The sequence below is a fragment of the Telopea speciosissima genome, chromosome 7, assembly GCF_018873765.1.
Source record: "Telopea speciosissima isolate NSW1024214 ecotype Mountain lineage chromosome 7, Tspe_v1, whole genome shotgun sequence".
NCBI classification, from domain to species: domain Eukaryota; kingdom Viridiplantae; phylum Streptophyta; class Magnoliopsida; order Proteales; family Proteaceae; genus Telopea; species Telopea speciosissima.
In genome coordinates, this window is record NC_057922.1 from 52,631,753 (window position 1) to 52,656,976 (window position 25,224).

Consider the following 25,224-nt stretch of genomic DNA (forward strand, 5'->3'; position numbering starts at 1 on the left):
CTATTTTATGGATTAGTTCGGACATTTGTACATGAACATAGTCATTATGACATCCCAATGGTAGGGTTCTCTTCACAACTCCAATAGTGAAGGAAAACTTTTATATTATTTTATTATTATTTATTGAATTCTAGTCTCTTTTTAATTTTACTGTTCGCTTGGTCAAAAGACTCAAAACATAGTGATCCCAAAGCATCATTTTTACCGTGAAAGAAAATATATATTACAAAAATTTTCTTCCTCATCACTATGTCTAGTAAAGTATAACGCTCAACTCTTTACCACATGACTTTAGATGGGTTAGTTCTTATGATAGAGGACCATACAAGCATCTCAATGGTACAATTTCAACTTAACATGAGTAGAGGAAATAGCTAAAATTATAATTGTATCTAGCATTAATATTTAAACTACGAGCTGCAACAATAATCTCTCTATCCATCTTCCTAATACAAACAAAATCCATCAATCCATCAATAAAATAAAAAGAGATTGTGAGCCAGTCCTCCGATCTGAAATAATTATTGGAAGACGATCTGTAATAGGGAGATTCAAGTACTAGGAATGTATTGGGGGAGGGGTGGTGGTGATGGGTTGTGTATGTGTAGGTTCATGGGTGAATGAAATACTGAGAGTAAAATCATGCTCCCACCTAGAAATCAGACTATGTCGAAGGGATTGAGTCTATATTTTCTACAGATCAGGTTGTTCCTTATCAGATTTTGGGAGGTTTGGATTGGATATCAGACTTTTCAACAACTCAATAACATTAGTCCTTAAGATGTATTCAGTTCTAAATCCTCGTAAAGCATCATTGCCTTGACTTTGTTAGGCACACAATAGTGTGATTCCTAGGAATATTGCAAGCGGAAGACATATCCACCAAACTTTCTTGATCCCCCACTCTCAGGGAACTAATATTTGGATCAGATTGACAGATTCCAGTCAACCCAGATCAGGGTCAGCCTTCTAAATTCCGGTTCGAGTAGATTCAGGATTAATCCAGAGCTGATTAATTGGGTTAGGGTACACAATCCTGTTTCTCTGGTCCAGAGTAGTGCCATCAAAAGTAAATCATCGTTATATACCCCAGTGACGTAATACCAAGTTAATATGCAATTTTATTACCTGCAAAGTTCAGAAAAGAAATGACATACACAAGATTGAGTTGGTTTTTCTTTCCTTTATGCACACTAACTTTCGATTGAACAGGGGAATGAGAGTCCATTATGCTTACTACCACTTATAAATAGATTACATTCCATGCTCTCTCTTATATCTATCCCTGTACTACAAATTAGGCACATCGACCAAATACACACCATTAATGGTGGACCTATTGAGTGCCGACCTAAAACTCAGTGACTTGGCTGCCATAGAGTAATTCATAAATCATCATCAAGAATCGTGGACAGAAGCAGCCCCTGTACAAACTTGCATCTCTGAGCCTTCTCCTCTTGTTCTTTGTCCGATAGGGGAGGTGATGATTGGACACTTGTCAGCCAGAAATTACAATCAGATCCAAATAAATATGATGATAGAATGGTATACCACTCGTTTTGGTCGATTTCACAAGAAAAATAAGGGAAAACACACATGCTTCAGAAAAGGTTCAACCCAACCAATAGTTACAAAAAGAACAACAATAATTGACCAGCAAGCTGTTGATATTTGACCAATACTTGCTTCCTACCATTATAAATAGATCAGAGCTGGGTAATTTCTTGATCCTCAGGATCGGAATTCAGCTAATATCTTGATGCAAACTGATTCCAACAAAATTACAAGCATAAAATAACATGGAATTACAAGTTATTGAGAGTTCAAGAACAAGAGCAATTTGTTATTTTTTGTTGGTGGTGGTGGTCTGCTTGGGAGAGATGACAAGACCAAGGGTATCCAAGACCATACCAAGGGGGTATTTGCTTAAGCGGACTTGTATGGCAAGGCCACCACAAATTCGAGATCCCCAAAGAACAGTAGAATCAATAAATTGTAGTAGTCGTTCTTTACCATTCGAGTCAATCTATAACTTTTTTTTTCAGGAATTTAACGCAGAAAAAATAACAAAAAAAAACTCAGCCTTATCCCAACTTAATTAGGTCGGCTACATGGATCCAAACAAGACAAGATACGGATGATAAATGAGATTAGAAATGCAAAAAAGGAAAATTGGTAAATGAAAGATGGAAAATAAAAGGAAAAAAAGAAGGCTGGAATATAAGTAAAGGAAAAAGGCACAGCCCAGCAAGTCAGAATAATCTTAGCTAAATGGGGTTAACGACATAGATCCTTGCCCTCCAATAGGCTCTATCCGAGGACATACTTGGTACAAGGGCTAAACTATGTATGTCCTTCCTCACAACTTCTCCTATGGTCATTTTAGGCCTGCCCCTAGCTCTTTTAGCTCCTTCAATCGGGATCATACCATTCCTCCTTACTTGGGCATCCCTAGGCCTCCTTTGAACATGACCATACCACCTCAAACAACTCTCTCGGAGCTTGTCATTGATCGGGGCAACTCCCAAGTCAGCTCTAATACGGCCATTCCTTACTTTATCCTTCTTAGTCTTTCCGCACATCCATCTTAACAACCTCTTCTCTGCAACACAGCTTCTCAATATGACACTTCTTAACTGCCCAACATTCTGCCCCATACATCATAGCCGGTCTTATAACAGTCCTATAGAACTTTCCTTTAAGCTTTTAAGGAATACGTCGGTCACACAGCACTCCGAACGCACCTCTCCACTTCAATCATCCCACTTTAATTCTCTGAGAAACATCATCCTCTATGTCACCTTCTTTATTTATTATTGACCCCAAATACCTAAAATAATCACTTTGCGTGGTCTCTCTCTTTCCTTAATTCGCACCCTATCAATATCCATCATAGCATGACTAAAATTAAACATCACATACCCTGTTTTCTTTCTACTAATCTTAAAGCCTTTTATTTCCAAGGTTGATCTCCAAAGCTCAAGTTTAGCGTTAATCTGTTAATCCGTGCTTTTGTCTCATCCACCAAAACGATATCATTGGCGAAGAGCATACACCACAAGACCTTGTCCTAAATGCTCTTAGTTAGGTCGTCCATGACAAGAGCAAATAGATAGGGACTTAAGACTGATCCCTGATGTAACCTAATCGTAATTGGGAATTATAGTTGTCAAGGCGACAAGGCGTCACATGGGCGACCAAGACGAGAGAAAGGCGACACCTTGACAACTATATTGGGAATTCGTTGCCCTGACCTCCCATAAATCTCACACTAGTCACTACGCCCTCATACATATCTTTAATTACATCCACATATTTACTCGACATGCCTCTCCTTACTAGGACATGCCGGATTAGATCTCTAGGGACTGGGTCATAGGCTTTTTCCATGTGTAACAAATACCATATGGAGATCTTTTTTGCTACCTCTATATCTTTCCATAAGCCTCCTCAATAAGTAGATAGCTTCTGTCATGGATCTACCAAACATAAAGCCAAATGAGTTCATCAAGATAAGGGTCTCTTCTCAAATGGACTTCAATAACCTTCTCCCAAAGTTTCAGAGTGTGGCTCATTGCAAAAAAGGAAAATTGGTAAATGGAAGATGGAAATAAGAGGAAAAAAAGAAGGTTGGAATATAAAGTATGAGGAAAAAGGCACAGCCTAGCAAGTCAGGATGATCTCAGCTAAATGGGGTCAACGACATAAATCCTTGCCCTTCAATAGGCTCTATCCGAGGTCATACTTGGTACAAGGCCTAGACTATGTCATAGTTCGAGATCTCGCTGAGTTTCTTGGTTTTTGGAAAAGCCGAGACAAGACTGCCTGCGAGTCTCAAAAGTGCAATATCTCGGTGAGATCTCAAATCTCAGTTAGGAACTCAGTTTCGACCCATTTTTTTAACCCACCTACCACTTAAATACCTTACCTAACTCGACAAAACTCGACATATCTAGGCGAGATCTCGGATCTCGGGTTGACCCAAAGTCGAGGCTTCGAGTTGGAAAAAAAATATTGCACCAACTCGACAAGATCTCGACTGGTCTCGATTTTTCCAAGAGCCAAGTTGGTACCGAGACCCGAGTTTTAGTACCTTGGACTATGTATGTGCTTCCTCTCAACTTCTCCAATGGTCATTTGTTAGATATATGGCTAGAATACCGTGGAGGTATTCTGGACCTTTTTTTCCTTTATTATTGTTTATTCTTATATGTGGTTTAGTCCCACATTGCTTATGTACTAATATTTATTTCTTCATTATGATTATAAATATAGAAGTGCTTAGGATGAATTAAACATCCAAGCCTTACCCTAATTTAAGTCTCTCGACATGGTATCAGAGCTGACTTCGAATTAGGGACCAGCCCCCATCGATTTCTTTTCCTCTTTTTCTCTTCCATCGTTTTTTTCTCTTTGTTTTCTTTTTTTCTCCTTGGTTCTCCCTCTTCCATAAGGGCAGCACTACAAGAGGTGGTCGTATGATCTAGTAGCTGCCCCTCCCTACCTCTTTTTCCTTTTTTCTCATGAATTAATACCTGCTCGATAGCTGCTGGACATCACTTGCCATATTGAATACTTCAAGTTTTTTTGGAGATCAGCCCCTACCATTATTGCAGGCTGTTTCTCACTTATTGGAGCTTCTTCAGCACCCTTTCCAGCATCTGTCCAGCCTTTTCTCATTGATTGAAGACCCCCACTCCCAATCGATCTCCATCTTCAGGTTTTTTTTTTCAAAACCCTGATAATTGTCGACTTTGGGTGTGGGGCTGCTTGTTGCTGCCGTTTGGTTCTGATTTTTTGCAAGGTGTTTCTTCCATCGTAGAGGGTCCCTCAACCTCAGTTGCAACCACTTCTCTACAGATTTTTGACACCTTATTTCCTTCATCGATTTCAGCATTACAGGGTTTTTTTTTCAAAACCCTGACAATATCGATATAGGGTTTCTACTTGGCTGCTGTTTCTGATTTTATGGAGACTAATTACAGCCCTTCACTTGAGGATATTATTGGGCTTAGTTGCTGCCAGTATGGGTGATTCTATTGATTCTTCAACTACTTCGGATCAGCCACCTAATGATGGTCACAGCCAGACAGACTACCACAGCTTTCCACCCAATCCTATTAAGCTTGATGGCTCCAATTACCTTCTATGGTCCAGATCTGCCTCCTTTGCCATTGCTGGCCGTGGTCTCACCAGCCATATTAATGGCACTAGTGTTATGCCCAGTATACGAGGACCTACTCAGGAAAGGTGGCTTGCCAGTAATGGTGTTCTCATGTCCTACCTGATAGGCTCTATGACTTCAGATTTGCAGCATAACTTTCTTCTTCTGGACACTGCCTCTCAGATTTGGGCTGCTTGCAAGGAAACCTACGGGCAGCTTGGCAATGATGCCCAATTATATGAACTTCGGAAGAAAGTCCTTCACACCACTAAGGGAGAACTTTTAGTTTCGAAATACTATGCTACTCTACGCAGTCTGTGGCAACAGTTGGACCACTTCTCTGACTTTCACCCTACTACAGTTACTAACATTGCTTCCTATAAGAAGCATGTGGACAAGATCAGGGTCTATGATTTCTTGGCTGGCTTGAATGTAGAGTATGATCAGATTCGTGTTCAAGTGTTGGGCCATACTCCTTTTCCCACACTTGAACAATCTTATGCCTTGGTGTCCTCTGAGGAGAACCGTAAGGCTGCCATGTTGCACCCTCCTATTACTGACAGATCAGCTCTCAAGGTTGCTGCCCTGGCCCCTCCTACACCTAGTGGCACTGCTTCTCTTGGTGAATCTACTACAGGGACTGTTGTTTGTGAGCACTGTCACAAACCTTATCACACTAAAGAGAAGTATTGGAAACTTCATGGGAAACCGGCTGATTTTGAAGTTAAAAGGGCTGCCAAGACAAAGATAAAGACAAAAACCAAGGCCCATCAAACTGAGACTGTTACTCCAGCCCCTGCTACTGACACTGGTCTATCCCAGGATGATCTACAGGCACTCCTACATATGCTCAGGTCTTCCGCTGCTGCTGCCTCTACTACATCAGCTACTGCCAATTCTTCGGCTCCTTCAGGTTCACACTTTGCCCGGTCAGGTATTCCATTTGGAGGTCATTGTGCTTCTGTGGCTTCCCATCCTTGGATCATAGATTCTAGAGCTACAGATCATATGACCGGTTCCTCTAGTCTGTTTCACAGATATTCTCCCACTTCTGGGAAAGATAAGGTCAAAGTGGCGGATGGTTCCTTTTCTTCCATATCAGGAAAAGGAATCATCAACTGCACTTCTTCTCTTCCCTTGTCTTCTGTTTTGCACATCCCTAATTTTACTACTAACCTTCTTTCAATTAGTAATATTACTCGGGATTTTAACTACAAAGTCACTTTTTTTCCTTCTCATTGTGTGTTTCAGGATCTGGACTCTGGGAAGACGATTGGATTGGGTAAAGTGCATGGTGGCCTGTACCTGCTTGATGACGGTCGCTTCTCTGCACCACCACTACCATCTCCGCTGCATCAGAACTCCTTGGTCTCTTCTGAACTCTACAAATGGCACTCTCGGTTAGGTCACCCCCCTTTAGGAATTTTACCTCATTTATTTCCTAGTTAGTCACCCTACATACTAAGGATGACTTTTTTTGTGAGGCTTGTGTTCTGGCCAAACAGACACGTTCAACTTATCCTATTTCAAATAAAAGAAGTTTTTCTTGTTTTCATATGGTACATTCTGATGTTTGGGGCTCTAGTCGTAAGCCATCTATTTCTGGTCATCGTTGGTTTGTCTCTTTCATTGATTGTCATTCTAGGAATACTTGGGTATATCTTTTACACACTAAAAATCAGGTTTTCTCATGTTTTCAGCATTTTCATAAGATGATACAAACTCAGTTCCAGGCTACTCTCCACATATTGAGAAGTGATAATGGAACTGAGCATACTGAATCCCAATTTCAAAAATATATGGCTGATCATGGCATTATTCACCAAACTAGTTGTGTTGCTACCCCTGCCCAGAATGGTGTGACAGAAAGAAAAAATCGTCACTTGTTGGAAATGGCCAGGGCTTTGATGTTTCCGAGGAATGTTCCATCTCAATATTGGGGGGATGCGGTTCTAACTGCCGCCTATCTCATCAATAGGCTACCTTCTTGGGTTCTTGATTCCCATACCCCCTCTGATATTTTGCTGGGCCATTCCTCCTTTATTGTACCTCCCAAAGTATTTGGGGGTGTGTGTTATGCTAGAGATACCAGATCTCTCGGCAAACTTGAGCCTCGGGGGCTCCGTTGTATTTTCTTGGGTTATTCTCCATCCCCCTTCCCGCCGTACCATGGTTAGTATGGATGTTGTTTTCCATAAGACCCTTTCTTATTATTCTTCACCACCTCTTCAGGGGGAGAGTTCTAGTGAAGATGTGCCTTTCGAGATTCCTCCACTGGAGGTTCCTTTGGCTGCTGCCCAGCCTCCTTTACCATCACCCACGGCTGCTCCACCACCCACGGCTGCTGCCCAGCCTCATTTGACTACTGCCCAGTCTCCTTTGGACACTGCCCATCCTACTTTAATTAATGCCCAGCCTCCTCTGGCTGTTCCTCCCTCACCTAATGGGAATCCTTTACAGGGGGAGCCCATAGAAAATAGTGTTGTTAATGTTCCTATTCTGGGGGAGCTGACTCCAGTCCAGAGAACTATTGGTGAATTTCAGAAGAGAATTGACAACTCCAACATACTCACCTACACAAGGGGCAGAACCAACAGAAGACAGCTGCAATCCACTTTAGCACCAATACCCATCCAATTACCGGCTCCAGATCCAGATCCTCCATCTCTTGGTAATCCCTCTTTTTCCGACCTATTTATTGCTCATCGCAAAGGTACCAGGACTTGTACTTTACATCCCATATCTCGTGTTATTTTTTACAGTTCTCTTTCTCCTTTTCATGCTTTTGTATCCTCTCTTTCTTCTGTTTCGATTCCTAGAAATTGGCAAGAAGCATCTACAGATGGAAAGTGGAAGGCAGCAATGTTGGAAGAAATGAGAACACTACATAAAAATAATACATGGGAGCTTGCGACTCTTCCTCCTGGGAAAAAACTAGTTGGATGTAAATGGGTCTTTGTGGTCAAACAGAAGGCTGATGGTTCTGTGGATCGATATAAGGCACGTCTGGTTGCAAAGGGGTTCACTCAAACTTATGGAGTTGACTATCAGGAGACCTTTGCACCAGTGGCAAAGCTTAACACTGTCAGGGTACTATTATCTTGTGATGTAAATCTTGGGTGGGATCTTCAACAGTTAGATGTAAAGAATGCCTTCCTCCATGGGGAGCTTGAGGAGGAGGTATATATGGACATTCCACCAGGCTTCTCTAATGATAGGACTAAGGGCAGGGTCTGTAGACTAAAGCGTGCACTTCATGGGCTGAAATAGTCACCTAGGGCCTGGTTTGGCAGATTTCACAAGGCTATGATTTCAGCAGGTTATAAGTAAAGTAATGTTGATCACACTTTGTTTATCAGACGAGTTGGTGACAAGGTAACTCTTCTAATAGTCTATGTGGATGATATTGTGGTCACTGGTAATGATGGTGATGCTATCAGGGATTTGAAGCTCCTCCTTGGCCATGAGTTTGAGGTCAAAGATCTTGGTCCTCTAAAATATTTTTTAGGCCTGCCCCTAGCCCTTTTAGCTCCTTCAATCGGGATCATCACTCCTCCTTACTGGGGCATCCCTAGGCCTCCGTTGAACATCACCATACCACCTCAAATGACTCTCGCGGAGCTTGTCATTGATTGGAGCAACTCCCAAGTCAGCTCTAATACGGCCATTCCTTACTTTATCCTTCTTAGTCTTTCCGCACATCCATCTTAACAACCTCTTCTCTGCAACACATAGCTTCTCAATATGACACTTCTTGACTGCCCAACATTCTGCCCCATACATCCTAGCCGGTCTTACAACAGTCTTATAGAACTTTCCTTTAAGCTTTTAAGGAATACGTTGAACATACCTCTCCACTTCAACCATCCCACTTTAATTCTCTGAGAAACATCATTCTCTATGTCACCTTCTTTATTTATTATTGACCCCAAACACCTAAAATAGCCACTTTGCGCGGTATCTCTCCTTCCTCAATTCGCACCTTGTCAGTATCCATCATAGCATGACTAAAATTAAACATCACATACTCTATCTTCGTTATCTTCGTTCTACTAATCTTAAAGCTTTTTGTTTCCAAGGTTGATCTCCAAAGCTCAAGTTTAGCGCTAATCCGTCCTTTTGTCTCATCCACCAAAACGATATCATTGGCAAAGAGCATACACCATGAGACCTCGTCCTGAATGCTCTTAGTTAGGTCGTCCATGATGAACACAAATAGACAAGGACTTAAGGTTGATCCCTAATGTAACCCAATCGTAATTGGGAATTCCTTGCCCTAACCTCCCATAGATCTCACACTAGTCATCACGCCCCCATACATATCTTTAATGACATCCACATATTTACTCGACACCCCTCTTCTTAGTAGGATATGCCAGATTAGATCTCTAGGGACTCGGTCGTAGGCTTTTTCTAGGTCAATAAATACCATATGGAGATCCTTCTTGCTATCTCTATATCTTTCCATAAGCCTCCTCAATAAGTAGATAGCTTCGATCGTGGATCTACCTGACATAAAGCTAAATTGGTTCATCTAGATGAGGATCTCTCTTTTCAAACGGGCTTCAATAACCTTCTCCCAAAGTTACCGAGTGTGGCTCATTAGCTTTATGCTCCTACAGTTATTACAGCTTTGGATATCACCTTTATTTTTGTAGATCGGGACTACGATGCTTCTCTTCCATTCATCTGGCATCTTCCCTATGCTCATAATCTTGTTAAACGGATTGGTTCACCAATAAACCCCACAGCTACCTAGGGTTTTCCACACTTCTATCGGGATAAAAAAACACTTCAACAAAATAAAAGGCCAACAAATAAAACTAGGTAAGGTGGTAGTCCTACAGGTGTTTCACCAAGCCCATTACAGCAGGAGGTGCAAATCTGCCATGTGGCATCACATTGGCACCCAAATTTCGTCCTTAGTTAAGACCCACCAACCCTTGTCCACAAGTAAAATTTTAGCCCCAAAATTCTACACATGGAAAATTATAAAAAAAGTCAAGGTAGGAACTGTTAAAACAGTTCAAAATTCAAGGGGAAAGCCTGTATGGAGGAAGACACTGCAAAACTCTACAAAAAAGAAACAAGGATCCTTCAAAAGGTTTTAAGGCCTAGATGGGATTGGCTATCATAGAATCGAGCAGATTAGTTACCAAGGAAATTTGTATGGTAGTAGATACAGGATGTAAAACAAAGACAAGGCTTTCCCATGAGGTCTCCATACAATTCTCCACCATTGCAGGGAGATTGAACAAATTTATTTGATTAATATGTCAACTGAAATTAAGGAAAGAGACATCCTTAGTAGTAAATTTACCCCTAACCCAAGAAGAATAGTATCACTTTTTTGACCAATTAAAAATACAAAGTGTTATAAGAGGAGAAAATATGAAATGGCTTGAGTGAGTTCATCTTCACACTCAGCCCCTTCATTTATAACATTCACTTATAAGGCAGAATTACAATACTGTCCATGTATAGCCGACTATGCATATAACAAGGAATAAACAAAGAAAAAAACCCAAAATACCCTTATCGGGTTACATAACTCAACACAAAGCCATCCGTTTTATAAGAATTTAATGTTTACAAGATTAAATCAAACACACATCCTAAAGGTAAAGGTAAAGTATGAGGTTCAACAATCTGGTAACACTCTCTCACAGTGGACTTGCATCAAAGACAAGGGCCATCATTATTTATCAGCTATTGACTTCAAATGATGATAGAAACCATATGCACTCCTAGGATGGATCTAGAGGACGCACCATAAAGTGAACTAGAGTGTCATTATTGACCGATCAGAGGAGAGTAAAGGACTTTTTTAAGTAGAGGAGGTGACTAAAAGAAGCGTATGACATGGTTCATTTTTCCCCCTAAAGACTATTTCAAAAGAGGGAGGGAGGCAGGGGAGGGAGGGGAGGAGAGAGAAAGAAACAAGTTAGTTTGAGTAGTGTACATTGAGTAGACTCCTCACTGAATCATTGGGTGGAAAGCTACAACCTTATAACACGTCTACAAGTAGGTTAAAGAGTGAAAATCTCCTATCTTCAATTTGCAAATTATAACAGGTAGAGAGAGAGGGGTCAGGCCACTAGGTGACTAGTAAAAATGAGCATGTTATAGAGCTCTGGGAATCTAAATTTGACAGTTAGCTTAAACTTCAGATTGATGGGAGTTTCTTGAACATCACTGTAAAGATTTGCTCCAAGGCAACCAACTATTGCTATTCCCTAAAAGAGTAACAAAGCCTTGGTTATACTGCAGACTCCTTATATGAGGTGATAGTAGCCACTAATGTATTTCTATCTTGTACCTGTTGCTTTGATTGCTCCACACCATCCAGGAAAGCATCTCTTCTAAATTTCCTCTTCAACTATTAAAATCCTATTGTTAATCAAGAAAAAAACAAATTGACCATCTTTCACAAAGGAAAAATGAAGTTGACCTTAATATTTGGCTTTTTAAGCCACACAATGTTTTAAATGCAGGAGAGGGTTCCCCACACTGCCAGAGGAATCTCAATGCCACACAAATGGTTGTCCTGAAAAAGGCATCATCCACATGAGACCCACATTGTCAGAGAATGTGAGAGAGAAACTGCACTCTGGCATTATGGGGAAGTTTTTCCCTTTAATTGCTTGCCTGAAAAGCTACTCTTCAGTTGGTAATGGAGAAGTTTTCATTCATCTCATATGAGTAGATAAAATCTCGTGCTTTTAAAGCAGCACCACCATATCATAGAATTCTGAGAATCAGATAGAACTAAAAGCAGCATAGATTGACATATGTGACACATATATCAAGACAGAAACACATTTCACCCAATAACTGCATATCAGACCATTCAATTAATAAGAAACATCAAAATAGAAAATATAGGAAAACCAATTTCATTAAAAGTAACAGCGTGTTTAATACCTTTCTACCAATGTCTCCTCTGAGCTTTTCTTGGCAGAGCTTGCTTTAGCTGAAGAATGAGGCTGTACACTTTCCGATTCATCACTAATTTGCATATTGTAGATAAACGAGGAGAGCAATGGGTCGGGTGCTGTATTGGAGGAAGAAACTGCAAAAGAAGAACCCCCAAGAAGGGATTGTAAATTCCCTTCTCGCAGCTCTTTTCTTAACAACGAAAGGGTTGAATGAGATCCCCCTTTACGATATCTCCTCTTACGCTGCATGTAGCCACTAGTTAAGGAATTCAGAGCACTAAAGAACAAGATGACTATTTGAATAAGATGAAGGAATATATATATACTAGCAACACAGGTGATACAAGCAGAAAATTGGGCATAAAATAAAGTAGTGGGCAACTGCAACAAGGAGAGAGAGAGAGAGGTGATGCAGGAGCACTTCCATGTATCGACCCGAACCCATTTGGGAATCCAGATGGAGATGAACCAGGTCCAATTGATTTTTGGAGTCTAGTAGGATATTAGTAGTCAATATATTTATTTAAATTTATATTGTAGTCTGTTCGCTACCATTTCACCTAAAAGCTCGAACTGTTAGGGAAGGACAGCGTCAATGTATACATCAACACTCCCCCACACGTGCAGGCATGTGGAGCTCACGCAGCACCGAAGGAGAAGAAATGTCCGGAAAACTCTTCCGATGCACTTCTCGGGAGTCGAACACTTGACCTCCCTGCTTTGATACCATGTTCGCTACCATTTCACCTAAAAGCTCGAATGGTTAGGGAATGGCAACGTCAATCTATACATCAACAGTCTTTTGTTTTACTTTGAATAGGCTAGGTAGTGGTAGAGTTCCATTATGTTTCAGTTTTAGAGTTAGAATAGGAGTCTTTGATTTTCCTTTATTTTACCATGTAACCATCATTAGATAGCAAGATTGAAAGAATGAAGTTGTGAGTTTTGGTTGAAGCCTGCGTGACTTTGTGGTGCAAACACCCCTTTCTTGTCTAACCTTTTTCTTCGCCTTCTCCTTCCTTTCCTCTTCTTCACCCTTCTTTTTTCTTGCTATATTGACTTCGCTATCCCTATTCTATTCTATTCTATTCTATCCTGGGAATAGTTGCAACTTCAAAGGGTGGGCTCATCTCCTTCATCCCTTCCCTTCTTGACCTAAAATTGAGTAGGGAAGTCTTAAATCACTGGGTGATTCAGAAAGTTGAATCTGAATCCGAGAGCCAGCGAGGCTTGCGAGTTCTAGAGCGAATTTCAGACTTAGTTTTTCCTTCTAAACCAGGCTCTGGTTGCAGTAATTCTTCCCAGCTTGTTTTTTGTTTATTGAACTTATTTTTGGGAGGATTCAATAGGGCTGAGGGAAATGTACACAAGTCACAGGTAATAACCAGTCCACATAAGGATCGCAAACTTCAGGTCCAGCAGCAGTAAATAGTTCAATTGGTTCTCAGATTTTCAGGAAATTTCAGAACTATAAAATAAAAAAACAAGAAATCGAAGAAAGGAAGAAGATAGGGTAGTCTCTCTGAGACTTGGGTCTCTCACCCATGGCCTCTCACCAATGGCATCTCACCATACTCTCTCACAGAGCAAAGCACAAAGCTACGTTTTTTCTCTTAATCTCATTAATCAAATTCGTGTACAATGCTTGCCCCCATATAACCTTATATAGAAAACTCAAAAACAGGCTCAAACACTTAAAAGGAAAGGCCTAACCTGATCTTTAACTAATAAGGTGACATAAAATGACTAGAAAACTAAAAGAATGAAAGAAATTCACTCAAAACTGGACACTAACTAAACAAATGAAGTAAATCCAGTTACTTTCTACCCATATTTTAGACCCATTAAAGTGGACCCATTGTATTAAAGGCCCAACTCCTACATAACCCAACCCAAAGATTATTTCCAATAAAATAAGCCCTCTAGGTGACTTATCTGCATCAGAGGGTTGGCAGATTTCTCCCAAAACCCTGGTTTGATTGAGGTCAAACTGAGAGAGTTCTCTCAACCACAAATCTTCAGACCTCTGCTGGAATTTCTTATCGAGAGGTTGAAGATGGCACTGTTCTGTATTATTACAAATATGCCCCTAGTGCTGATTTGTCTTTAATACCCTTTCCTTATTAAATTATTCCAGCTTAACCCCAACCTTTATAACTTTTCAAGATTGTCTTTTTCTTTTAGATTAGTTACAATCCTGTCCTAAGTCTGTTACCACTTCCAAAAGACCCTAAATTGTTCCCCATTACTACAGTTCTGCCACTCAATTCTTGAATTGAGCAATTAACTGATTAGGTGGGCCAAAGCGAATGCAATAGGGTATTTTCTGACCCGCATCAGGAGGGAGAGAGAATAAAAGGCCGAAAGGTGTGTAAAATATGAAGAAAATGATTTCAATGAAACAAGCGAGAGATAGAAATGCAGAAGTAGATCAGCTTTGTGTTCTAATAAATAATTCAAAAGTTGACAGATTTCAATCATCTACATAAAGCAGACCTTTTTTTTTTGGGAAAATATCATCCCCCTCCCCTCTAAGTTTGCCTAATATCAATCCAGTACCCAAGTTTTGAAAAATATCTTCCCCCTCCCCCACTTTTCAAACTTGCTATCAACCGTACCCTAACCATTAAAAAACACAGTTATGTGATGACGTGGCATATACAAAATTTATAAAACCCCAAAATACCCTTATATCCCAAGATTCTTCTCCTATTTCCTCTCCGCTTCTTCCCCTGCCTTTCTTCTTCTTCTTCTTCTTCTTCTTCCGCCAGCACCACCATCACCGCCACCATTGCCACCTACTATTCTCTTCCACCTCCAGCACCGCAACCCCTCTGCGTTCTTATTCTTCCGCCAGCACCACCACCACCGCCGAAACCCCTCTGCGTTCTTATTCTTCCGGCAGCACCACCACCACCGTTCGAACGGATTTTCAAATTTCTTTTTTTTTTTTTTTTTTTTTGTTTCTTTCTCGTTCCTGCTTTCCCCTTTTCTTCTATAAGATGGGGAATTCATTCATGGAGTTCCTCTCACTTTCGTTCCACTCTTTCCCCTTATCAAAATCTTTTATGGCAAATAAAGGGGAAATCTTAGTGGGTTCCCATCTTCCCCTGGCTATATAAGTATGGTCAAATATTTCAGAGATCTCAGAAATAAAAAGAAGAGATAGGGCGGTGAACGGTGGTAAATCAGCATTGTAGCTTCTCAAAGCATTATCAAACAAGGCTGAAATTTCAACAACAGAATCCCCTGGCTCTCTTGATGATTTTCAGGCCAGAAAATAATATTTTAATAGAGCTGAAAATGGTGCAATGGGATGGGTTGGTTGTAGGAAAAACTCAGAAACAGGGAAAATAGTTCTGTATTTTCAGATTTGAAAAAATTGAAATCAATCTTAAAATTTCAGAAAGATCATTAATGGAATATTTAGTATCATATCTGGAAAGAAACATAACTAGGATGAAGAAGATAAATAGTTCAAGCACATTGAAGCGTGACCAAAAAAACAGAGGTTTTGACCAACATTAATATAAACCCTTTTCATTCAATTTACAAACCGTTACAGAGAATTTATTTTTTTTTTAAAAAGTCCCAATCTTGTAAGACCATCACCTTCTCCATATGAAACGAAAACCGAAGCCCTCATCTTCATCTCCAATCTTCTTCAGCCCAGTAGAAATTCATATCTCCTCCTTCGATCCTCTTTTTTTTTTTTTTCTTTACACTACAACCCAGTCCCAAATTGAATCCTCTAAGCCCTTATCTTCATCTCCAATCTTCTTCAACCCAGTAAAAATTCATATCATCTTCATCTCCAATCTTCTTCAACCCAGTAGAAATTCATATGTCCTCCTTCAATCCTCCTTTTTTTTTTTTTTTTTTTAATTTCCTATACACTACAACCCAGTCCCAAATTGAATCCTCTGTTGGTACAGTCTTCGGCCGGCGAATCTCAGCCTCCTCCTATCCTCCTTCAGTTTCTACTTTTTGTCCAATAATTTTTAAGATTTGTAGTTCTTTTATTATCTGCTCGTGGAGGGGCAATGGAGGTCGCGGTGGTGCTGGAGGCAGAAGAAGAAGAAGAAGAAGAAGAGAAGAAACGAAGAGAAGGGTTTTGTTGCTAGGAAAGAGGATAGTTTGGGTATTACAATTTAATAAGGGTAAAATGGGGTTTTTGAAAATTTGGACGTGTCCACATCATCAAATAATGGAGTTTTCTAACAATAGGGTACGGTTGATAGCAAGTTTGAAAAGCAGGGGAGGGGGAAGATATTTTTCAAAACTTGGGTACTGGATTGATATTAGGCAAACTTAGAGGGGAGGGGGATGACATTTTCCCCTTTTTTTTTTTTTTTTTTTTTTTGGGGGGGGGGGGATTGGGTGGGGTTGAGGGGAGACATATAAACCAGATCCTTAAGGTTGAACCACATTCCATGTTTCGTTGATCTCCACAAACCAACTGAAACTGCTTCCATTCCCCACTCCCTACCTTAACAAAAGGTAATCACTCTTCATTTTGCTACCATTGTACATTATGCATAATATAAAACTATTTAACACATAAAAAGAGTAACAATGAGATTGCATAAGGCACCATGATATGTCGATAATCACAAGTTAACAACTGAGTTTGATTTCTAACAATTTTGGTAACAGCATATCTTGTTAGTTAAATAAAGCCTGTCTGAAGAAAAGAAGCTAAACTAAGATGGAATATCTTAACTTGGGCTCAATGCCAAAGCAATATTCTGCTGATATTTGCAAAACCATCAGAAACAGCCTAAACTGTCCAGCCCAACCACAGAGAAAGGGTAGTTTCATTTATCTTCCTATCATGGTATAATAAGCTCTATTCAACACCTCAAATGTTGCATTGCTTTTTAAACTATCACTTTTAGGCAGAAATAACATGTGGATGGACACCTCATATAACTTCCAGGGAAAACCAGAATAAAGAAATGTGAAACATAAGTTCAAAAGTCAAAACCAAGATGAATATCAGTTAACCCCAAAAAAAGTTTGGGGTTGGGGGGGAGAAAGAATTTACTGCAGCTTTACAAACTAAAAGTAAAAAAGGATATCTTAAAAAAGTGTCCATGTTGCGTAGTTATGTGTCCAACCATGTCCATTCCTACCCTCATTGCACAAACTGGGCATACCTACAAATACAAACAATTTCCAACAGTGAAAAGAAGCACAATAAAAAATGCATAACTACTTCCTAATAAACTCCTGTAATCCATAACAAATTCAGTTAAAATCATTGGCCACCAATATGCACTTTCTCTAATCAAGAAAGCATTCACCTATCATCCAATCTTAGCCCATCCAAAGGTCAGAACAACTACTTTAGTAATTCCTTTTATCTTTGTCCATGGTGATAATCAACTCATCCTTTTATTTTTTTATTTTTTTTTTTTTTTTTTTTTTTTTTGGGGGGGGGGGGGGGGGGACGGACTAAATTCATCTAGGTTTTAATTTAGTTTCTTGTAAAACAAATCCATTCATCTGAAAATATGCCTCCCCTCATGTTCACCTAAAAAGGAATCCTGATAGTGTGTAAAAATTCAATTTTGACTGAATAGGAAGGGGCAAGGGGGAAACTGAAGGCAACAATCCTAAAGTTCATAGCATTTTTTGAACGACATACGGAAAATAAATAAAGTGCGTCAGTTCCGACTAATTATCACAAAGCAATGAAGCAATACCCCATTCTTCGCCTCGAGTGGATGCTCGTCATCAATATGACAGCACAATCCAACAATATCAAAGTCCTCCGAACAGAACGGACAGGGAAACTCTGCTCGTGAATCTTCATCTCCATCGATCTCTTCAAACCCCATGTAAAGATCTGCATTCATATAATCCAATTCCCCATAAAAAAAATGGACAATCAAGCCTTCTTTCACAAAGCGGGAGGGGGGGGGAAAGGAGGCTAAAGGCCTCATGACGAGGTAGAAAATTACTAACCGGAACGCGATTGGAGAGCTGCTTGATAACGTTTTGAGGCGGCAGAAAGACGACCACTCCAAGAATCAGCCTCCATGATTCTCGACTGCTGAAAAGAATTCAGAATATTTCTTCGAAACCTGGTCTTTGAGTTTATTACTGTGAGTTGCAGAGAATCCTTCGCACCCTAATCTGCCGTTTGGGAGTGAATGAGAGATCAGAAACCCTAAAAATATAGAGGGGAAAACAGATAAAAAAGGAGATACAAGTCCGAAGAAAAGCCGGTTTGTCCTTTTTCTTCTTGGAAAATGGAAGAAAGGAAGCGAAAGAGCGGAGAAATTACTGAGAGACGAGTTCCCAGTTTGAGTCTACCTGACCTTCGTTGTCCTGTCCTATCTTATCCCTCACAGACACTCTCTCTCTCTCTCTCTCTCTCTCTCTGTCTCTGTGAGAATTCTGCTCCCAATTAAAATTGACCATGGAGGCATGGACTGCCAAGAAATATCGGAAACGCCCCTAACGACCAGACAGCTATTTCTTGGATTTTACAATTACCGAAATCTCCCCAACTTTTTGGTGTAATTACAATTAAAAGTTAAGTGTTTAATAATTACCGAAATTTCCCCAACTTTTCGGTGTAATTAATTAAAAGCTAACTACTTTACTAGTCACCTGGTTACTTGTTTTGTAGGTTCTCGGTCTACCTCACATGCTCGATGAATAGTAAGCACGTGCGTTTGTGGGATTTTAGCCCCTTTTGTTTCGTTGTGGGATTTAGCCTCTTGTAACCTTTTTCTTATAAAAACAGTAAACATTAAAGATAAACACACCGTCGGCATCCAATGAGCTAGCGGGTTACACCAATGGAGGTGCAAGATGGGGGCATCATATACGAGAGGAGCTAGGTTTACGTTCACATACGTGAATGTATGAGAACGGGTCTGATCCGTTCAAATGGAATCTACCCCATGTGGGCCCCACAAGGTGGATTCCATTTGAACGGCTCAGTCATTCTCGTACGTGAACGTGAGCCCAACTCATAGGAGAGCAGAGCTCATTTTAGAGGGAAAAAAGAGAGAGAGACACAATGGTTGTTAACTTGTGATATGTGAGTGGCACAAATGGGGGTGCAGAATGGGGCATCATATACGAGGAGTAGAGTTCATTTTAGAAGGGAGAGAAAGACGCAATGTTGTTAACTTGTGATATATATGAGGTGTGCCCAACTTTTAATTAAATATATGGGAAAAAGCTGCCACACTTCTAGGATGCCCAACATGTGTCATCCTCTCTCCTCTTTTGGAAAAGAACCTTTCACCCTCTTATGTCCAACCCTGTGATTGGTGTATGTCGCTAGCTTATCGAAAACTGGCGACATACCCAACCCTCTCCACACACACACACATTCATTGTCACCATTGATTTAGTGCGTAAGATGTCAATATAAGCCGGTGTAGATAAGGATGTAAATTGGTTCGGTTCCAGAGAATGTTGGTGTGAATTGAAACTAAACCACAAATCGATCGGTTCATACAATTCATACTAAAATCAAACCTATTGGTTTGGTTTTTGTTCTTATTCCTTTCTACACAGTTCGCTTTGATTCATTTCTTGTACTCGGTTCATATATTATAATATAATGATACTACAAAATATTATATATATAGTATAATACATTAGTATTATAAAATCTAGGGTTTTTTACAAATTTTACAAATGCCCCCTACAACTTTTCTAATTGTAAATTCCCCTTACTTTCAAAATAATGTAGCATTGTGGTCCAGTCCGTTAATATGGGATGTTAGACGTTAGTTTTAGAGAATCTAATGACCAAAATACTCTTTTGTTAAAAACTCACCAAAATTAAAGAATAAAATGACCAAATTGCCCTCATGTTCCCCAAATGGTTTAGGGCTTGAAACTGAAAAACAAACCCTAAACCATTTGGGGAAGATGAACCCTAAAATCAAACCTCCAAAACTGAAGTTGTAGTGAAGAAAGTTTCCCATGAATCAAGACAAGGGATGAGGGAATTAGTTGCTGAGATTGTTTGTAGAGATGTAGCAATGTGTACATGAATTGAAATACTGCATTTCAAATTCGAATTAAAATCGATTTTATTCAATTCAGTTCAGCTTATTCTGTTCGATTTTGGTTTCAATTATCAGCTCCTGTTCCAATTTGACACCCGTGTAGATATCTCTCGTTTCTTTTATTTATTCTTTATTATATCACTATATAGATTGGGTTTCAAATCATCCTATGGTGAAAGAGAAATCCCTTCATCATAGCCATTGGTATCTATTACCAAAAAAAAAAAAAAACAAAGGAAAATTTTCACGAACACCCCTTCTAAGTATACAATATATCACGGACACTTCAAACCTTGTAAAAATATCAACCTTCCCCCTGATGTTAAGCAAAGTTAGCACTCAAAGTTGAAATGCCCATTTTAACCCTATTAGTTATTTAAATAGAAAACTCTCATTTCATCTTCTTCCCTATTCTTACCGTTGAACTATTGCGAGTCGATTCTAGGCACTGGCCATGGGTCTGTAGTTCTCGACAAACAAAGCTATCCATAAATTCTTGTAAGGCTAGAAGATTATGTTTTTTTTTTTTGTTGGAAATGAATTTATTCAGCAAGCCAGGAAACACTCCTACTACCTGAGGTGACACACTCAGAAAAATAGGGATCGGAATTGGGCCAAACCATCCTTCCCGAAACGGATAGGGCCCTCCTGGCAAGGCTATCTGCTATTGAATTAGCAGACCTTGGAACAAAAGAAAAGATACAATCATCCAAATAAGAAGAAATATGCCTAATATCCTCCAAAATAGGCAGTATTCTAAGATCAGGCGATTTTGAAGGATCAAGAAGGTAGGAGATAACAGTCTGATTATCACTCTCAACAACAATGGAAAGAGTCCCCTCAGAAACAGCCTCCAATAGCCCCTCCCAGATCGCCAAAGCCTCCCCAACAAGGATATCCTCAAAGACCACCGGGCTAGAAACCGCAATGCAACTCCTGCTAAGATGAGCACGAATGACAAAACCCACTCCACTTCTCTTCAAGTCCTAATCCAAAGATGCATCGCAGTTAAGCTTGTAAGCCCCCTCAGGCGGAGGAGACCAGGCAGGGATCTGATCCACCCTAACACAGCTTTGTTGTGACTCAGATTTGGAACAGGCAATTAAGAACTCAGAGCAAGCTTTGTGGGCTGCTTGGACCACCTCCTCACCCGACCAAGACCTTCCATTAAAGAGAAAATCATTCCTAGAAGGCCAGAGGTACCAAAGCACAAAACAGAACAAGGCCGTAACCTCCTTGTAAACAATCTTCCCACACACTGAGAGGCTACTCCAGTTTTGAATGACTTGATAAAGCTTAAGGTTGTGACCATTTGGAAACAAGGAGTGCAAGCTACAACCAAACCAGACCGCCCGCGCAAACGAACAATGAAGAAAGTATGATCAATGGATTCCTCCTGAAACCCACACCTGCGGCATTGGATGTCAACAGGAATTTGGCGTTGATATAAAGCTGCAGCCGATGCCAAGCCCCCTGCGCAAGCTCTCCAGATCAGGGTTCTAATATTAGGAAGTGTGTTGCTCAACCAAATCGCTTTCCAAACAGAAGAAGGAGTCTGTTACCAAGAATGGGACTTAGTCGTGGAAGGCTTAAGCAGCCTCACTCGCTGCCCACCGATTGGAAAGAAGATGGTATGCACTCTTGACCGAGAAGCGACCGTTCTTCGCGCCCCCACACCGACAATCACCTCTAGGGACAGACTTAGCTGAATTCTTTTGATGGCCTCCTATCACTCGGATGGAAATACTTTACAAGCATCTCCTCATTCCACTTTCTATTGCCCTGGTCAATTAGATCTGCAACAATCTGAGGAGGATCATTAACAGAGGGAGGAAATTGCAGGCAAAAATTTGGAAGGGTTGGAACCCAACTATCAGCCCAAATTCGGATGGACTCTCCATCCCCAACTCTCCAGAGCAGCCCATCTAAGAGAACTTTGCGGCCTTTGAGCAGACTTCTCCACGCCCACGACGGGCTGGACCCCAACTTTGTCGTCAGAAAATCACCATGGGGGTAATAAATTGCCTTCAAGAACCTCCCCCACAGCGAGTCCGGCTCACTCCATAACCTCCAGGCCATCCTAGAGAGCAGGGCTTTATTATGAAGACCTTGATCGCGAAAACCCAATCCACCCATCTCCTTAGATCTGCACAATCGCCGCCAAGAAATCCAATGGATCTTTTGCTTATCTGTCCCATCACCCCAAAAGAATTTAGCAGCACCTTTACTAATCTGAGAGTGATGTGAAGCCGGAAGTTTGAAGTGGGAGTTCGCATAGTTACCCATGGAGAGAGCCACAGACTTAAGCATAACTTCCTTACCTGCATGAGAAAGCAGCCGATTCTTCCACCCAGAAAATCTACGCCCCACCTTATCAGTCAGCTCCTCAAAAAGAGCAGATTTAGAAACCCCAAAATCTAAGGGCAGCCCAAGATACTTAGCAGGACCTTTAGAATAAGAGACCTTAAGGATGCGAGAGAACCACCTTCTGAAGTGCCCCTCCACATTTGGACTGAAAGACACAGTAGACTTCTTATAATTTATTGCCTGACCACTAGCCTTGCAATACATGTCAACACAATCCTTCAAATTAAAAACTTCCTGCAGCTTCATCTCAGAAAATAGAAGGCAATCGTTAGCAAATAGGAGGTGTGTCATCGGGTCTGTTCTATTTTTAACTCGAATCCCCTTGATAGAGCCGTGCTGCTCAGACTTTGCTATAACTGCGCTTAAGGCCTGGGAACAGAGGATAAATAGTATCGGAGAGAGGGGGTCTCCTTGACGAATGCCCCTAGAAGGGACCACCTTCCCCCTAACCACACCGTTAATCACCAAACTGTAGGACATTGATCTCAAGCAAGCAAGAACCATGGACACCCAATGACTGCAGGAGCCGAATCTCAATAACATCTTTTCCAGAAATTCCCATTCAACACGGTTGTACGCCTTCTTCATGTCTAGCTTCAGTGCCAAGAATTTTTGCTTCCCCTTTTTCTTATGATTAATATAACTGAAGAGCTCGTGGGCCATAAAAATGTTGTCGAAGATAGAACGATTTGGAATAAAGGCAGACTGAACTGGCGCCACCAGTCGATCCAACACACTCTTCAATCTTGTAGCCATGATTTTGGTTGCTACCTTTATAACCACAGGGCATAAACTAATGGGTCTGTAATAATCTGCAGAAGTTGGATTAGAATTCTTTGGCACCAAACACAATAAAGTCTCATTACAACCCAGAGGTAAAGTACCAGAAGCAAAAAAATTGCAAACAAAGGAGTACAACTGGGGGTGGGTGAAATCCTAATATTTCTGAAAAAACACCGGGGGCAACCCAACCGGGCTAGGTGCTTTAAGCAGAGCCATAGCAAACAAGGCCATGCACATTTCATCAATGGTTGGCATGGCACATAAAAGAGAGTTCATGTCATCGTTTACCCCCGGTTGGATGGATGTGAGCACCTGGTTAAGAGCCAAGGGCTCTAACCCCTCGGACTTGAAGATCTCCTGATAGTACCCAATCATCAAATCATAAATTTCCCCCTCATCATGAATCCAACCGCCATCGGGTGCCCTCAACTTCAAAATTCTGTTCTGACTACGGTGCTGAATGGTAGTCAAATGGAAGAACTTGGTGTTACGATCGCCCTGCTGCAACCAATCAACTCTAGACTTTTGACGCCAGAGTTCCTCCTCCCTATCCAGTTCCTCATTAAGAAAAGAAATGAGACAATCCTCCTGCTTCTGATAGTCATCCCTGGGGGGACCCTCCTGAAGCTTAGTAATAGCCTGATGAAGATTCTTAATCTTAGACTGGATGTGCCCAAAAACCTCGCGATTTCACTTTTTGAAAACTTGCTGGATCCCATCCATTTTGTGGTGCAAAGGCGAGGGAGAGGAGGGGGGTAGCATTTAACCAGGTCTTCCTCAACGTTTGTTCACAATTGGGGTGCCGAAGCCAAACCGATTCAAACCTGAACAAACGTTTGCCTTTGAAAAGACCACCAACTGAGTCGATAATGAGCGGGGCATGATCGAAATTTACCACAGGTTTAACAAACACAGCAACATCTAGGTATGACGAACTCCAAGCATCATTAGCCATAGCTCTATCTAATTTGATTCTAATGTTGGAGTTACCCTTCCTCTTGTTGTTCCAAGTGTAGCAAGGTCCATGTGTGCCAATGACCACCAACGCACAAGTGTTCACCAAATCTTTGAAATTATCAATATCTCTCTGGCCGATTCTATTGCCACCCTGCTTCTCATGCCAAGACAAGAAGGAATTGAAGTCACCGTAGCATAACCAATCTATATGCCATCCTCCACCAATTTGAATTAATCGATTCCACACATCTTGCCTTCTAGTTCTGACCGGAGCTCCATAGACAGAGGTCATAAAAAAGGTAGAACCATCTTGCTGTGTCACCTTCGAATCGATAATGTTGGAATCAGAGCATAAAATGTCCACGGTGATAGAGTGGTTCCAGAATAGTGCTAAACCCCCTGAAGCGCCTATAGAATCAACCGAGAAGCAGCCATGCATACGCAATTTCTTTCTCAATCGTTCAATCTTCTCCCTACCAGCCTTCGTTTCAATCAGAAAAATAATCATCGGCTTCTCTTCCCGGGAGAGACGAACCAACGAATGAACTGTTGGGGTTCTCCCCAAGCCCCGACAGTTCCAGCTCAAGATCTTCATTGGCTCCAGTGGGGCTAGACAGTCCCAGCTTCCACGGGTTCCAAGCATAAAAAATGACCCACCCCTTGCAAATCCTTTGCACCAGTAACATCTTCTCCAAGCTCCTCCAATGAAGAGTCCAATCTTGGTCTCTTTTGTTTCTCTTGAGTCACTGCAATAGTCCGGTTTGGTTCCACAGAACCATGGACATCCTTCCCCTGAGACCACGGTCCTTCCGTGGTGTCCATGGCCGAGTCCAGTGTCTCCTGTACTGGGTGGGAAATGGGTAGGAGTGGGCCAACGGGTCGGGTTGGGATGCCACTTCCTTGGTTTAAAACAGGAAGGTTGGTGGGATTCGAGGGGAGGATTGCAGGTGCATGGATTCCAAGATTAGGGCCA

The 25,224-nt window shown here is 41.0% G+C and overlaps 2 protein-coding genes across 5 annotated transcripts; both read right to left on the bottom strand.

Annotated features, from left to right (window-relative positions):
• Nucleotides 1-1,096: 1,096 nt before the first annotated feature.
• On the bottom strand, nucleotides 1,097-18,313 carry LOC122669438 (protein DEHYDRATION-INDUCED 19 homolog 3-like). 4 transcript variants are annotated; one of them, XM_043866199.1, is made up of 6 exons: nucleotides 18,073-18,313; nucleotides 17,811-17,953; nucleotides 17,184-17,261; nucleotides 12,089-12,351; nucleotides 5,321-5,323; nucleotides 1,097-1,494 (listed from the first exon to the last, which is right to left on the bottom strand). In XM_043866199.1, the coding sequence occupies exons 1-6, from the start codon at nucleotides 18,146-18,148 to the stop codon at nucleotides 1,386-1,388; spliced, it is 672 nt and encodes a 223-aa protein (XP_043722134.1). In that variant the 5' UTR covers nucleotides 18,149-18,313; the 3' UTR covers nucleotides 1,097-1,385. The 4 variants fall into 4 exon arrangements, with proteins under 4 accessions (XP_043722134.1, XP_043722133.1, XP_043722135.1 ...); XM_043866198.1 differs by lacking the exon at nucleotides 5,321-5,323 and adding an exon at nucleotides 5,238-5,240 and having other exon boundaries at nucleotides 18,073-18,311; XM_043866200.1 differs by lacking the exon at nucleotides 5,321-5,323 and having other exon boundaries at nucleotides 1,097-1,497.
• A 5,134-nt stretch (nucleotides 18,314-23,447) lies between these two features.
• Nucleotides 23,448-24,846, bottom strand: LOC122668675. The gene is made up of 2 exons (XM_043865211.1): nucleotides 24,190-24,846; nucleotides 23,448-23,933 (listed from the first exon to the last, which is right to left on the bottom strand). The coding sequence occupies exons 1-2, from the start codon at nucleotides 24,844-24,846 to the stop codon at nucleotides 23,448-23,450; spliced, it is 1,143 nt and encodes a 380-aa protein (XP_043721146.1).
• Between the last annotated feature and the right edge of the window lie 378 nt (nucleotides 24,847-25,224).